The 15,316-nt window shown below is 34.6% G+C and overlaps 1 protein-coding gene across 2 annotated transcripts; it reads right to left on the reverse strand.

Moving 5' to 3' along the window:
• Positions 1–1,520: 1,520 nt before the first annotated feature.
• Positions 1,521–7,865, reverse strand: LOC130943830 (TMV resistance protein N-like). 2 transcript variants are annotated; one of them, XM_057871866.1, is made up of 6 exons: positions 7,454–7,865; positions 7,277–7,416; positions 4,947–6,045; positions 4,546–4,821; positions 3,579–4,367; positions 1,521–3,463 (listed from the first exon to the last, which is right to left on the reverse strand). In XM_057871866.1, exons 1-6 carry the CDS (start codon positions 7,724–7,726, stop codon positions 1,565–1,567), a joined length of 4,476 nt encoding a protein of 1,491 aa, XP_057727849.1. In that variant the 5' UTR covers positions 7,727–7,865; the 3' UTR covers positions 1,521–1,564. The 2 variants fall into 2 exon arrangements, with proteins under 2 accessions (XP_057727849.1, XP_057727848.1); XM_057871865.1 differs by having other exon boundaries at positions 1,521–3,454; positions 7,277–7,865.
• Between the last annotated feature and the right edge of the window lie 7,451 nt (positions 7,866–15,316).

The following is a 15,316-nucleotide window of genomic DNA, read 5'->3' on the forward strand; positions in this document are numbered from 1 at the left end:
GCCCAATGCAGAAGCGAGATGATGTGCAAGCTTCAAAGCTCACATAATATGCTTCAGGTACTTGCTTGCTGCTGCATTTGAATATGAGTATTTCTGTTTTGGAGCATTATTTCTGTACTTATATCAGCTGTTGTTGTCTTTATGAGTATTTCTGTTTTGGAGCATTATATTTATGTTATTGTTCTTGTGTTGTGAGTTTCTTTTATGGGAGTCATTTCAGATAAAGAGGCTTAAATTATTATTTTTTAAAAAACGTTAAAAATATATTTTTTAATAATTAAAATTTAATATATATATATATATATATTAGATTAAATTATGTTATTTTTGTTAAAATTATATTAGACAAATCGGTTTGACCAAAAATTTAGTGATCAATCTAAATTAATATTTTTTTTTTATAAAAAATGACTCTAATAATCTTAGTTTAATATATATATATATATATATATATATATATATATTAGAAGTATTTTAATAATTTTTCATACTAAGAGTATTATAGTTATTTTTTATAAAAAAAATATTAATTTAGACTAATTTAAAGTTTGGTTCACCAATTTTTTAGTCAAACTTATTTGTCCGGTCCAATTTAAACAAAAATAATACAATTTAATCGATTACATGTATTAAATTTTAATTATTAAAAAATATCTTAAAAAAAGATGTTTTAAGTATCTTTATATGAGTGACTCCCTTTATATTTATATATACTTTCATCTATCTTATCTGTGTATGTTTTTCTATGTCTATATAAATACAAATTTTAAAGTTTGCATTATTCGTTTTTTTTTAATGTTATTTTAGTTGATTGAATGTATATTATTAACAAAAATTTGGAATTAAGAATAATCTAAAAACAATATTATTAAAAAAATCTCTAATTAACTCAACATAAAATCTTACATATATAGAAAAATAAGAATGACCCTAAGATAAAACCCTAAAGGGACACATGATGAAAAAGAACAACTCCAGTATTATTGTTCAATTGTAAATCTTAATTATTATTATTGGTATTGCAAATTTGGAAACTACATCCGATCGAGGCAATGTGCGTGCATGATTGCAACTATACATACAACTAAGGCAATGTGCATGTATATATATGAAAAAGTCTATGCAGCAACCTCTAATTAGATGTTAGTATAAAAGAATTGACAATACATTCAACTGGAGTCTAATCTAGTTACTTGGAACATATATAATTCTGTTGAAAAATTAAAATTAGATATATAGAACAAGTACATATATACTGATTACTCCTCTATTTGACCAATATATACTCAAATTTCTCTTATTCTGTCATTAAATTGAAAGGGGATTAAAAAGAAGTTATACAAAGTCAGTTTTAATCTTACAATTTGATCTCTAGGTATAGATAACTCATAGATATAGAAGAATGATCATAAAGCTCTTTTTCTTTTAATTAACATTGTTATAAATGGCATTTTGTCATTTTAGTTAAATCAAACGCAATAAGAAACAAAAACATTACTATACAGATGATAAAACATATATATGTATATACAATAATTTGTAAGTTAAATTAACACCAAGATGTCTAAGTGTATTGTGTTAGACAAATGTAATGCAGGGTAAATGAAAAATACACCAACTTACTTAGACCATCCCAAGTACCACAGACCAAATTTCCAAAAAAAGGTACCTTAGACAATAGAAAATAAAATATAAAACAAGACAGAGCAAAATTAAATGAAAATGCATAAAAAAAAACCATGATAATAAAAGTAAATAAAAAAACAAAAATAAACATAAAAGACCGTAAAAGAACCAAAAGAACCAAAAGAGTAAAACAAAAAGTGAAAGACAAAGCCCGTACAAAAAACAAAAAAGCAGAATAAAGAAACCGTAAAAGAAAATAAAAAAATAAAAAAAAGGACCTTCTAAAGTACCTTGGAATCTGGATCCGCCACAGCTTATTATGCTGCATTCGATTATTATCATGAGTGTCTTGATCTTCGTGTGCCACTCTAATTGTCCCATAAGAGGTCTTCTTAGTACTAGCTCCAGGAATCATGAGCTTTCTCCAACCAAACAATGATCTTCGCATTCTTGATCTGAACATGTCACATAATGCCAATTCTAACCTTCCCCATTCTGCCATGACTTCATTTTCCATATTTTCATGTGCTCTGATATACGTTGCTTCCAGCAAATATTCATCAGAAACTGCTAGTAGTTCATTAGTATAAGTAATAGATGCCTTCAATTTACCATATGATTTATTACAGTCCATAGCATCTTTCTCTATCTTGCTCAATAATTCTTCCAACACAGGATCATCATCATATTCTTCCTTCTGCGACGATTCCCCCCATATGGATGGAATCTCGCATTTCAATAGAAGAATGGGAATCATCCTTCTATTGTGTGCTTTGGCGCGTTCTTCAATTCTCCATGATTCTTGGAATGCCCTCCTCATCACTGCTTTGAATGTTGGATCATCTGCATGTTTTAAATCTATTCTTCCCCAATAACGACGAGTTGGAGGTCCAAAAATATGGTATTCCTCTAAAGCAATCATCATACCAATATTCAACGTGTCGCAGTCTTTCTCCATCATAAATTGTGCACGTGCCTTAAAAAACTCTTCTGCGAATTCTTGTACAGCTTGTATTTGACCAGGGTTTGAATCAGCAATATCTTTTGGCACATTCTCCTTCATCAACTCTATTAACCGCAACACGTCCCAATTAGATTCTTCTGATTCTTTCTTCAAACTTGCCCCATAGTTAGAAGACGAAGAAGCTTCGTTAGCCTTAGCCATCTTGTACGACCTCACCAATGCCTTTGTAAAGCTCATACTATCTTCTTCTAGATCAACAAGAGACAAATGCTCATTGTCAAATGTTTCTGTTGGATTCAAATTATCTATCACTTGTCCAATTCTTTGCCGAGTTTGTTGCGGACTTCTTTCTAGAACTAACTCGCTTGACAATTTGTGGTTGGGAAGATGCTTGAAATAAATATCATCCATGTTTGTCTCTCCCTTGTAAACATAAACTCCCCAATGATTCAGAGTTAAGGTTGATTCACATACAACATGAATGGCTTTCCAATCATCTCCAATATATGCATCAAGATCATGCCACTCTTTGTCGCTGAACAAAGTTCGAAGATCGAAAAGTAACACATGATCTTCCCCAACATTGAAATATTTGGACTTCTCCGGAAATATTTGTTGGTCTTCTATAAACAAGTTGAGACCAACAGTGTAGGATTTGGATGAAGCAATTTGAGGCCAGAAGTCTAGAGCCTTCATCAATGTCTCATCAATATCACTGCCAGTGGCTCTCCCAAACATGAATGCTAAAGCAACAACAGGGAACTTTCGCCGAGCCCAAAACAGAGGAATATCTTTGCTGCAATTGTAGTCAAGCCAATTGGGAATCTCCTTTTTTGGCATCACAACTTCAATTCTTTTAGTCTCCTGTAAAATCTGCCAATCAGATAAAATTAATTGTAAAATGAATTCCAGCTATCAGAAGGGAAAAGAAAAAGAATTCTATTGACTCCTCTAGTCATCAAATCTTCCATATATGCACGTATGATACCTTGGACAATGGCATGGTTGAGGACTGTGGAGTTAAGGATAGGCAATATCTTGCATCTACTTTTTGAATGCTTGATGGAAGTTCTGGAATTATCATAAGATTATTACAATAACTCACGTCAAGAATTTTCAAGTGCAAAAATCCTTCAATGCATTTTGGGAGGGATGAAAAACAATTATTTGATACATTGATGCCTTCCAACTTCTGATGAACATGAAGAATTGGATGAAGATCTTCATCTGAAAGATTAGCACCACTGAAACTCAGTCTCCTTATATTTGGACTGCTGTGTCCTTTGAACCTTTTAAATGATCTTCCAAGCAGAGAACATCCGTCTATTGTCAATGTGGAAAGTTTTGGTAACATCAAGAAGCTACCTGGTAGGTACTGGAGTCTTTTGGATTTAGAGATGTCTATATGCTCGAGCCCTGTAAGATTACCAATGGAATTTGGGAACTCCTCGATTGCAGAATTTACCAAGTTAATCTTTAATGGTTTGTCCATCTCTTGCATGATTTCTGGGAAGCTTTGGAGGCTTTTACAAAAGTAAAATGAAAGCACTTCGAGAGACGGCAAATACATTTCTGGTACAAAATGTTTGAGCTTACTGCATTCCGAAGCACTCAAATACACAAGGTTTGGCATAAATCCAATGGATTCATCAAATCCTACCAGTTTATTGCATTTGTCAAGTGTGAGGACTCTCAGGCTTTTAGCTCCAGACATATCCGGGACGTGTGTAACGGATTGACATTGGGAGAGGTTGATAAATGTCAAATCCTCAAATACCTGCAAAACGGAGATGCATAAATTGTTCATCAGCATGTTCAATTATAGTATTATTAAGTTTTATAAATACAATTTGAAGCCATTAAAAATTAATATAAGATATTGTGAAAGTTTATTTACTTAGTGTACCCTTAAATGATTAATTCAGAAATAAATAGGGAAGGAGAGAAGTGTGCACCTGAAATGGCCTTTCCAATTTAAGAGCACTGTGAGGTAGCTTGAGATCAACAATTCTGTGGGGATGAAAATCTAGTGGGAATGACTCTGATGGATACCCTTTCCACTCTAGTAGTCGTAAACTATTTGGAAGATGACTTGGTGCTGTTGAAAACACTGTATTCCGAACAATTAGAATTCTGAGTTTCTCCATCTTGTCAAAGGCAGAATTAATCCAATAATTTACTTCTTCAAGTGTAGAAGGGTGAAGCATTATTCCTTCAATTGAGCTACTTCCCTACGAAACACAAGCAAAGGATCAAGACTTAGTACTAGATTGCCACTGTTAAAACATCACAAATCAAGTATTTTTAAAGTAAACGTATTCCTCTAAAAAAATACAGTAGTGATGAAACTTCTTACTGTGTCATCTTTGAGTACTTGAAGAATGTCTTTATGAGACCATAATCTGCTGCATTCACCCGGGTTTGTTGGTGACTCATTCATTACAATCTCTTTGCCCATGTCTTGTACTAGATCATGCATATCCAAGCAACCACTCTGATTTACAGTGATTAAACATTTATTAATGAACACTCGAACAATTGGATAGAAGTCACAAGCTTTCAATACCCTTTTAACATAATCCCATTTCTCTCCTTTGAAGAAACAAGCAATGTCCAAGAAAGTTTTCTGATCAAGTTCATACAAGCTATTGTAGCTTATTTCAAGTACTCCTTGAATACTTGGATCAATTCTATACTTGTGCAGTTCCTCTTCCCAGCTATCCACACTTGTAAAACCCCCTAAGTGGGAGCCTATTACTTCTAAAGCCAGCGGAAAGCCCTTTGCATAACTTATTGCATTTCTTGAAACATTTTCAAAGTTCTCTGCAGGCTCCTTCCTGTTGAAAGCATGCCAACAAAAGAGTTCCAAGGAATCATCATCATTTAGCTCCTCCATCTTGTATTTCTTGGTGACAACATCACCCATCACATGCTTGTCTACCACATCAGTATCCCTTGTTGTTATAATGATTCTGCTGCCCCAACCAAACCAATCATGCCCTCCAGCCAGTGATTCCAGTTGTGTTATTGAATTAACATCATCAAGAACTAGAAGTACTCTTTTGTGGCGAAGCCTCCGTTTGATTTCATATCCTCCCTTAAATTCACTGCCAAGGTCAGTTATTGTCTCCTCACCCATGTCATATAAAACTGTCTTTTGCAGACTTTCTAAGCTTCCGCGACTTTCAGATTTTTCTCTGACATTACCGAGAAAACATGAAGCTTCAAACTGCCGCTTGATCTTGTCAAATAGACATCTGGCCAATGTGGTTTTGCCTATTCCACCAGGTCCATAAATTCCCAACATGCAAATATTTTCGTTAGACTCAATATTTAGCACTGATTTTACTTGTTCACAGCAAGTATCGAGTCCAACTACATGCTGGGTTGGTTCAGGCAACGGTAATCTGTCAGCAGTGTCTCTAACAATATTCTTGATAAACTCCGGTTCATACCTGCACAAACATTATGTTTTTCTTACTTTAATTACGAATGTTATATGAACCAACTTTATATATAGCATACACTTTTCTATTAAAAAATTAACATCAGTTTCTTCATGTTTAGGGAGGGTTCCGTCAAAGAATTGCAGTTTATTCTTTGACTTAAGGGCCTCATTTGGCCCAACAATGATAACTGGAAGGGTTCGAAGTTACATTTACTATCGAAACTCCAGGATTCTCACCTGGATGCAGGTAATAGGGATTATTTGCGTCTAAATTCACACTAAGATTGCTTGCAGAAGATTGATTCATCCTATTCTAGAAGTTCGGAAAATTTGAGAGCTGGTTCAAAAATTTCGCAAGATTCTCGATGTCAATTGGAGTAATGATGTTCTCTATGTGATCCTGGATCCTACAATTGTTCTTCATTCGCCATAGTTGGGCTGAACTGGGAACCTTCAGCAACAATCTATTCTTTCTACTTAGCCCACTCAGATTCTCATTACTGATACAACTCCATCTCACCGCACCATGTGAAAACCTTGGGCTTTGAGGAGGTTGCAAAGAAGATGCAGACAGAGATTTTATGAGAGGAGAGACAGAAAAATAGCTCATGTGGTTGAAGATTACTTGCTGAAGAATAAAGGAGAATCTCAAACTGACACTCATTAGTCATTACAGATTACAATAGTGTTGGTTATACATGAGCTGAAAATTACTCTTAACCCTGATTAACTCTGACTACTTTCTTCTAACTCATCACTAACAACTTTCTAACTATATTAAGCTAACGGTTATCCAACTAAAGTACTCTAACATGTGTCTTCAACTCTTAATTATAAAACTACTTTTATAACAAGATAACTAATACATCTTTATAACTAATGAAAAAGTTCTGAGTAAGAAATTCATCTACAGTAAAATTAAAAGTACAAAAATGTTAATTTTCATATATATACTGTTTTATAGAAGTATTTTACACTAAATTGATCCAATCATATACTAAAGTACAGAAAAAAATAGTTAAATAATAAAAATACTATTATTATCTATATGCAACAACCTCAAGTTAGATGTGAGTATAAAAGAATTGACAACACATTTAAACTAGAATCTAATCTACTTACTTGAAACATATATGATTCTGTTGAAAAATTAAAATTAGATAGAACAAGTATATCAACAGTGCGTGGTTCTGTAAAAGAAAACAAAAGAAGGCAAGAAATGAATGTAATCAACTTACGTGCTCTCCGTGCAATGCAACCATCTTATTAGCTTTAGCGTGTTTACTTTGGACAAAGCTAATCGCCATGCTTTGACCTTCTCAGAGTCTTTTCCATATCTATCCTCATGTTTAGCCATGGCTGTCTCATAGGAACCCTTCTGTTCCCACACATCTGAAGGTTTCATTCTGTAGAACCTGCTTCCCTTGCTTTTCGTGACAGTCAACGATCTTGACCAACTCATCAAGGCACCACGTCGAAGATGCGTAGTTCTCACACAGCACCACTATTGCCATTTTGCAATTCTCGATTGCGTTCATAAGAACAGGTCTCAGTTCATCCCCTACCCTCAGATTCTCGTCATCTCTGAACGTGTCGATTCCATTTCGCCGCAAAGCATGATAGAGATGATCCGTGAATCGGTAGCGTGTTCCTCCTCTAAAACTCAGAAATACATCATCATTTGCCATCACAAATTCACAGTAGTTTGGTACTGAGTTTGAGGAAGAAAATGTTATTGGGTTTTGCAATTGCAAATGTTTGCTTAATTATTATTTGGTATTGGAATGTATCTGAGGCAATGAGCCAAATCAAAGGAGCTAAATTGGATTCACACCAACAAATTGTTTAAAATGTTGACTTAACTGGGAAAGTAACGAACTTTTTTTTTTAAATATTGGATTTGTAGTCTCACCAAGATGAGACAGCGAACGAGTTTAACGCCGTTAAGGGAGTGGTTACTGACGGCAGGAAAACGGCGTCGCCGTTTTGTCGTGCATGGACGACACGTGGCATTCCCCCTCCCCCCTTTTTCTTTAGTTGAGATTGTGAGTGAACCTACCGAACCCATCTTCCTCATTTCTTCTTCTTCCGATTCTGATCTCCTATTCTCCCCGGATTCTCTTCAAATTACTCTCAACTCCTCAACCTTACCACAGCAGAAACAAAACAGTAACAGGGAGGGGAATTAGTGTATTACATTTACACACAACCACTCCACTAAATACACAGGTGAGTATTTTATTTGTGGTTTATTGTTGTTATTTAATGTTTGAGTATCTAAATTAGTCTTTAAAAATTTTAAAATTAGATATTTTAGTCTTAAAAAAATTAATATACAGATCAATTTTTAATATTTTATTCTGACAGACAAATTAGTTTTTATTTTATTTTTTGGCAGAATAATTATTCAGATCAGTCCTCAAAGATTTTAAAAATGAATAGTCCCAAAAAAAAGAGTATATACCCATTTTAGTCCTCAAAAAATTTCAGGCTGGACACTTTAGTCTCCAACTAAAATTAATTACTCGATTGGTCCCTAACAATTTACTCCGTTAATTTTAACGAAGGACAAAATAGTCCCTGATAACTCTAACAGGGGACAAAATGGTCTATGATCTCCTCTATTCGGAAACGACACTATTCTCTTCCAATTTTCATCATATATCGCATAACACTAACAATCTAACACTGTAGCTTCAAACTACACAATGCACACTTTATAAATTTAATGTTCACAAGAAAAAAAAATCATCAACTTGTTCTCAACCAATTTATACTCAGGAAACTAATGCCTATGTCTCTCAACTAGTTGTCGTTTTCGATGGATCCCATGAATCTAGACAACACTCGTCCTAGTTGTTGCCATCTGCCTCCTCCTCTACCCTAACATCTCTATGACCACATTGTCCACCACTCCGATCACTTCCTTCAACTTCTTCTCCAAACTAATGTTCAGTAATCGCTTCGGTTTCCATATAAGCGGCAACGATGACATTGCTCGTTGTAATAGCTTGGATGCGAGGTCGAAACTGTCTGCCAACTTGGACTTCGGAAAAGAAGAAATGAAACACTTAGTGTCTATTTCAAATGAGAATTTGCATATGATGTCGAATGATAATCTTCTCATGATGTCCTGATGTCCAACAATCTATATTGCTTGCCGGAGAGTGGAGAAAGGCATGCCCTTAGAGTAGTTGTAGAACTTGGTCTTGATAATGTCGTGGACATTGTCAGGGTTGGAGGTGATATTATCAAAGACGTGAAAGTGGATGTTTTTGGTGGGTGAAGTGCAGAGGAGGTGGATGTACCAGTCAAAAGTGTATGGTCCACGACATATTGAGATAGGTGCGACACGTGTAAAAATTACACCATGGCTTAATTTTGGAGTTAAAGAGGAAGAAGAAAAAGATGGAAAAAAGACTGTGAAGGTGAAGAATGAGAGTATGAATGTTAGGATTATGCGAGATATGATAAAAATCGGGAAAGAACAGTGTCGTTTTCGAATAAAGGGATCAGAGATCATTTTGTCCCTTGTTAGAGTTGTCAGTGATCATTTTGTCCCATGTTAGAGTTTTCAAGGACCATTTTGTCTTCTGTTAGAGTTAACGGAGCCAAGGACCTAAGTGACTGACGGAATTAATTGTTAAGGACCAATCGAGTAATTAATTTTAGTTAAGGACTAAAATGTCTGGTTTAAAATTCTTTGAGGACCAAAATGGGTATATATTCCAAAAAAATTTAATGTATAAATCAATCCCCAATGTTTTTCTGCGTTAGACATAATAGTCCTCCGTCCAAAAATAAAATGAAATAAAATTATTACTATTATTATTATTAATTACACAATAATATTGTACTATATTTTTTTATATTTTTTGAACAAAAATAATGATAAATTTATTCATTAGATTCTTATATATATAGTCACTCAATAATAATAATAATAATAATAATAATAATAATAATAATAATAATAATAATAATCAAAAAAATTATTAGAAATTATTCTACAAGAAATTCAAGATTAAAATTATTTGATATTTTTGTATTTAATATAATCAAAAGATGTCCTATGTAAAAAAATGTTTGTATTAAAAAATATATATTTAAAAAATATTTTAATTTAAATTTATATTAAATACATATTTTTTTAATACAAACATATTTTTTAAAATAAAATATTTTTTATTATATTAAATACAAAAATATCAAATAATTTTAATTTTGAATTTCTTATAAAATAATCTTTTGATAATTATTATTATTATTATTATTATTATTATTATTGAGTAACTATATATATATATATATATATATATATATATATATATATATATATATATATATAAAAGAATCTAATGAATAAATTTATTATTATTGTTGTCCAAAAACTACAAAAAATTATAGTAAAATATTATTATACAATTAATAATAATAATTATTTTATTTTATTTTTAGACGGAAGACTGTTATGTCTAATGGAGAAAAACGTTGGGGATTGATTTGTACATTAAATTTTTTTGGGGACTAAAATGTCAATTTTTAAAATCTTTGGGGACTGATATGGGTAGTTACTCTGGCGAAAAATGAACTGGGGACTGATTTGTCAGCCGGAGTAAAACCTTGGAATTGATCTGTGTATTAATTTTTCTTGGGGACTAAAATATCCAATTTTAAAATCCTTGGAACTGATTTGGGTAATTATTCTTAATTTTTTTAAGCAGAAAATAATATAAGAAAGTTTTATATTTAGAAAAATAACCATTTATACCCATGAACTTTACGAACACTGACAAAAATACATATTAAAAAAGGAAACTAACGTTGTATCCATAAAAGATGGAATTCGTACGACAAAAGTACCCAAATCCTAAATTTATGTTGACTTTTTAATAAAATTCCAAAATTACCCCCGCCATTATCTTCAACATCAACTCCCAACCATCTCTTCTTTCCCACACAAACTTTTACATCCCTCTACTACCACCACCTTAACCACCTTCTTTTTTCTCTGCTACTCCACCACCATTACCATGACGACATTTCTATCTTCATGAACCCATCTCCAATAAACTTGATCACCGACACAACCTCTCCAACCGGATCCCTCTCCCCCTTTCTCTTCCCCTCTTCCCCAAACCCCACGTCATCTTTGTCACGGTCAACGCCACACACCTCCATTGCCGTTGTGGTTATCGGAGTCATTCTCCGACTTGAAAAGTATCATAACATAGATATGATTGGAGATTTCTGAGAGAATTTGAACAATGAATACACTCAATTGGTTCAATTTGGGTATAGATAAAAACAAATAAATTATTAGTTACAGGAGATTTGTTCAACTTCGTTAATTATATAATAAATTTGTCATTTGTACTGTTGTAAATATAAGACCTTTCTCCATGGAGTCCATGAGCTTGAAGTGGACCTAGGAGGAGTTAAATCGCACCACAGGAAGGGACCTTGCGTGCTAGATCTCAGTTTAGTCTTGCTTCTGGAGCTTCTCCATCTCGTGGCAGCATTAGACGGGGTCTTGGCCGGAGAGGCATTGCGGCATCTCTGTGCAATGGCGCTGCTGGAGCTTGAATCTGGTGGCTGTAAACTCTGAACTTGCCACTGTGCTAAGGTATAGGTGATCTGTGCATGGGCCTGAGGCAACGCTAGGGCCGCCGTGGAGTTTGGGTGGCTGCAGTTGAAGGAGGTAGCGTTGCGTGGGAACGGATGGATTGCCTGGTTACCTTGTTGTCTTTGTCATCGTCAGCGTGGAAAGATGGTGGCAGTGGTGGTTAGTGGAGTAGTAGAGAATAGAGGGTGGTTAAGGTAGTAGTAATGGAGGTGTTTTAGATTTGGAAAAGAAGAGAGGAGGGGTTGAAGATAAAGGATGGGGTAATTCTGGGATTTTATTAAAAAGTCAACATAAATTTAGGATTTGGATACTTTTGTCGTACGAAATTCATCTTTGATGGATACAACGTTAGTTTCCTTCTTTAATGGGTATTTTTGTCGGCGTTCGTAAAGTTCATGGGTACAAATGGTTGTTTTTCCTTTATAATTTTAAATAAAAAATACTATTTGTATACCAAAATTAATCATTAAAATCACAGTATAAGTGGATTAGAGAATGAGTGCATGAATCAATTTGGTAGTTGATAAACCCCAATTTGACGGTTTGTCTTGTATTGATTTTAGGGGATTTTATAACCTTTTACCCACATTTATTCAATGAAATAGCATGGTTTTGTATGTTCTCCTTTAATTGTGCTTAAGAGTGAAAACATGCTTTTTAGGACTTAAAATAGCTAAATCTAATTCTCCTTGATTCCATTAGATGCCTTGATATGTTTGTTAAGTGATTTAAGGTTTAGGAGGCAAAGATTGGATCAAGGGAATGAAGAAAGAAAGCATGAAAAGTTAGAGAACTCATGAAGAAATGAAAGAACCGGAAAGCTGTCAAGCCGACCTCTTCGCACTTAAACGACCATAACTTGAGCTACAGAGGTCCAAATGATGCGGTTCCAGTTGGGTTGGAAAGCTAACATCCGGGGCTTCGAAACGATATAAGATTTGCCATAGTTGCTACACGTATGGTGGCGCGCACGCGCAAAGTACGCGCACGCGCCGTTGCTGCCACCTAGTTCACTTAAAGCAACATGTGGCCAGCGATTTTAGAAGCCTTGTGGGCCCAATCCAACTCATTTCTGATGCTATTTAAGCCAAGGATTGAAGAGGAATCAACTGAACTAGTTACCATTAGTTTAGGATTAGTTTAGAAGTAGTTTCTAGAGAGAGAAGCTCTCACTTCTCTCTAGGATTAGGATTAGGATTAGTTCTTAGATCTAGGTTTTAGTCTTTGCTTTCTTCTACTTCTACCTCTCAATTTCTTTGTTGTTACATTCATCTTCCTCTATTCTTTTGTTGTAATTTCCTTTATGTTGTTCTTGTGTTTTTGTTGTAGATCTACTTTTGTTTCTTCTACTTTCTTCCAATTCAATTCAAGGTAATTCATAATAGATGTGTTTCTTTTGATTGTTGTTATTAATTCTTTGCAATAATTGTTGTTAGATTCTATTCTTGTTATCACTTTACTATGCTTTCCTTTCATGCCTTCCAAGTGTTTGATGAAATGCTTGGTTGGATTTTAGTGTAGGTTTTGTTCCTCTTGGCTTAGGTAGAGTAATTAGTGACTCTTGAGTTATCTAATTCCTTTGTTGATTGACAATTAGAAGTTGCTAATTAATTTGAATGCCTCTAAAGCTAGTCTTTCCTTTGGGAGTTGATTAGGACTTGAGGAATCAAATTGATTCATCCACTTGACTTTCCTCCATAGTTAGAGGTTAACTAAGTGGGAGCAATGGACAATTTGTTATCACAATTGAAGAGGATAACTAGGATAGGACTTCTAATTCTCATATCTTGCCAAGAGCTTTGTTAGTTGTTAGTTTATTTTCTTGCCATTTATATTTCTTGTCCAAAATCTTAAAAACCCCAAATATAATTCACAACCAATAACAAGACACTTCATTACAATTCCTAGGGAGAACGACCCGAGGTTTGAATACTTCGGTTTATAAAATTAGGGGTTTGTTACTTGTGACAAACAATCTTTTGTATGAAAGGATTATTGTTGGTTTAGAAACTATACTTTACAACGAGATTTTATTAGTGAAATTCTAAACCGTCAAAAATCCAATCGTCAAAATGGCGCCGTTGCCGGGGATTTGCAATGGTGTTATGTTATTGGTTATTGTATATATGTGAATATTGTGAATATGTTTACTTTTTGCCTCTTTGTTAGTTTTTAGTTTGTTCTCTTTATTTGTTCCTATTTTTTTGTTTTTGCCCTCTCTTACCATCATGAATTCTCACTTTGGCTATGAGTGTGATTACAACTATGTTGTAGGTAATGAGAACTTCAATGAGAATGTGTATCAAGGATGGGACAATCAAAGGTGGGAGGAGCCATATGCATATGATCAATCTTCTTGGCAACAACCTCCACCAATGAACTATGAAGAAGAGCCATTCCATGATGCATACCAATCAAATGGCTATGGTGAATCTCCTTGTGACTTTCAAGAACCACCACCATATGCCTATGAATCGTATCCTCAACATGGCCTCCAACCACACTCACAAGCCTCTTTTCACCAACCACCTTCATATGACCTTAATCCACATCCATCCTACCAACAACCATATGAACCATATGAACCACATATAGAGCCACCACCATTCCAACATCAATATTTTCAAGAGCCACCTCCTCCACATTATTACCAAGATGAACCACCTCCAATATACGAAAATTTTCAACCACAAGATGAATACTACTTTCCACCACAGCCTCCCATGGAAGAATACTCATATCCATTGATCCAAGAACCACATGATCCTAATCATATTATCCAAGAGGAACAAGAGTCAAGGGATCATCTCAAGGAAGCATTGGATCAATTTCAAGCAACCATGGAGTGTGTTGTGCAACAAGTGGAAAGAATGGAAAACATTGAACCACCACAACTCTACCAAGAAGAACCACCTTCCTACTATGAACCCTTCCCCCAAAATGATGAATCCTTCCAACCACCCCAATCTCTAATGGATGAAACCCTTGGTGTTCTTGTTCAAGGGCAAGAAGAGATGCAAAGGGATGTGCAAAATTTCATGGCCGCCTTGGATGCGGTAACAAATCAATTAGCCTCCCAATGCTTGAACACTCAAGGAACCCCCATGGCTACATGTGGAAAATCAAATGAAAAGCATAGCATGAAGGAGAGATTGGAAACTCCTGTGGGAAATGAAGGAAGTTGCTTTGTATTGGAACAATTGGAGGAAGCTTTAATTGTTGAAGACAAGGAAGAAGTGGTAGAAGACTTAGGAGATGCGGAGCCTCCATGGGAACATAAAGTTGAAGAAAACCCCTCCAAGATGATTGAAATTGATGCTAGGGAGGAAAGTGCACACCTTCCAAGGCATATTCCATATGAAGACTTGGATGGGATAGAGCAAGAATTGAATTCCCATGGCAATGAAGAGCAAGTATCAAGTCCTAGTGGTGGAGAATCCTTTGAACTTGAAGAGCCTTCTCCCGGTGCATTTGAAAATGTTGTGGAGGTAAACTTCTCTCACTCTCCCAATTATAGTTTGATTAATGGAAAAGGCTTAAATAGTACTAATAAACAAAGGATTGAGATTAAGAGATCTTGTGAAGAGGTGGAAGTCCCTAGAAATAGAAGAACGAGGGTTGGCTATGCTTTGTCAAGATCTATGGAAGCATC

Source organism: Arachis stenosperma, chromosome 8 (assembly GCF_014773155.1).
Source record: "Arachis stenosperma cultivar V10309 chromosome 8, arast.V10309.gnm1.PFL2, whole genome shotgun sequence".
NCBI classification, from domain to species: domain Eukaryota; kingdom Viridiplantae; phylum Streptophyta; class Magnoliopsida; order Fabales; family Fabaceae; genus Arachis; species Arachis stenosperma.

What these genes read in the sequence shown, in the direction of transcription:
- LOC130943830 (XM_057871866.1), bottom strand. Translation starts at nt 7,726, where the DNA reads ATGGCAAATGATGATGTATTTCTGAGTTTTAGAGGAGGAACACGCTAC. An exon ending in TTGCATTGCACGGAGAGCAC is followed by an intron (nt 6,046 to 7,276) that starts GTAAGTTGATTA and finishes ATGTTTGTGCAG; the next exon opens with GTATGAACCGGAGTTTATCA. An exon ending in CAACCATGCCATTGTCCAAG is followed by an intron (nt 3,464 to 3,578) that starts GTATCATACGTG and finishes TCTGATTGGCAG; the next exon opens with ATTTTACAGGAGACTAAAAG.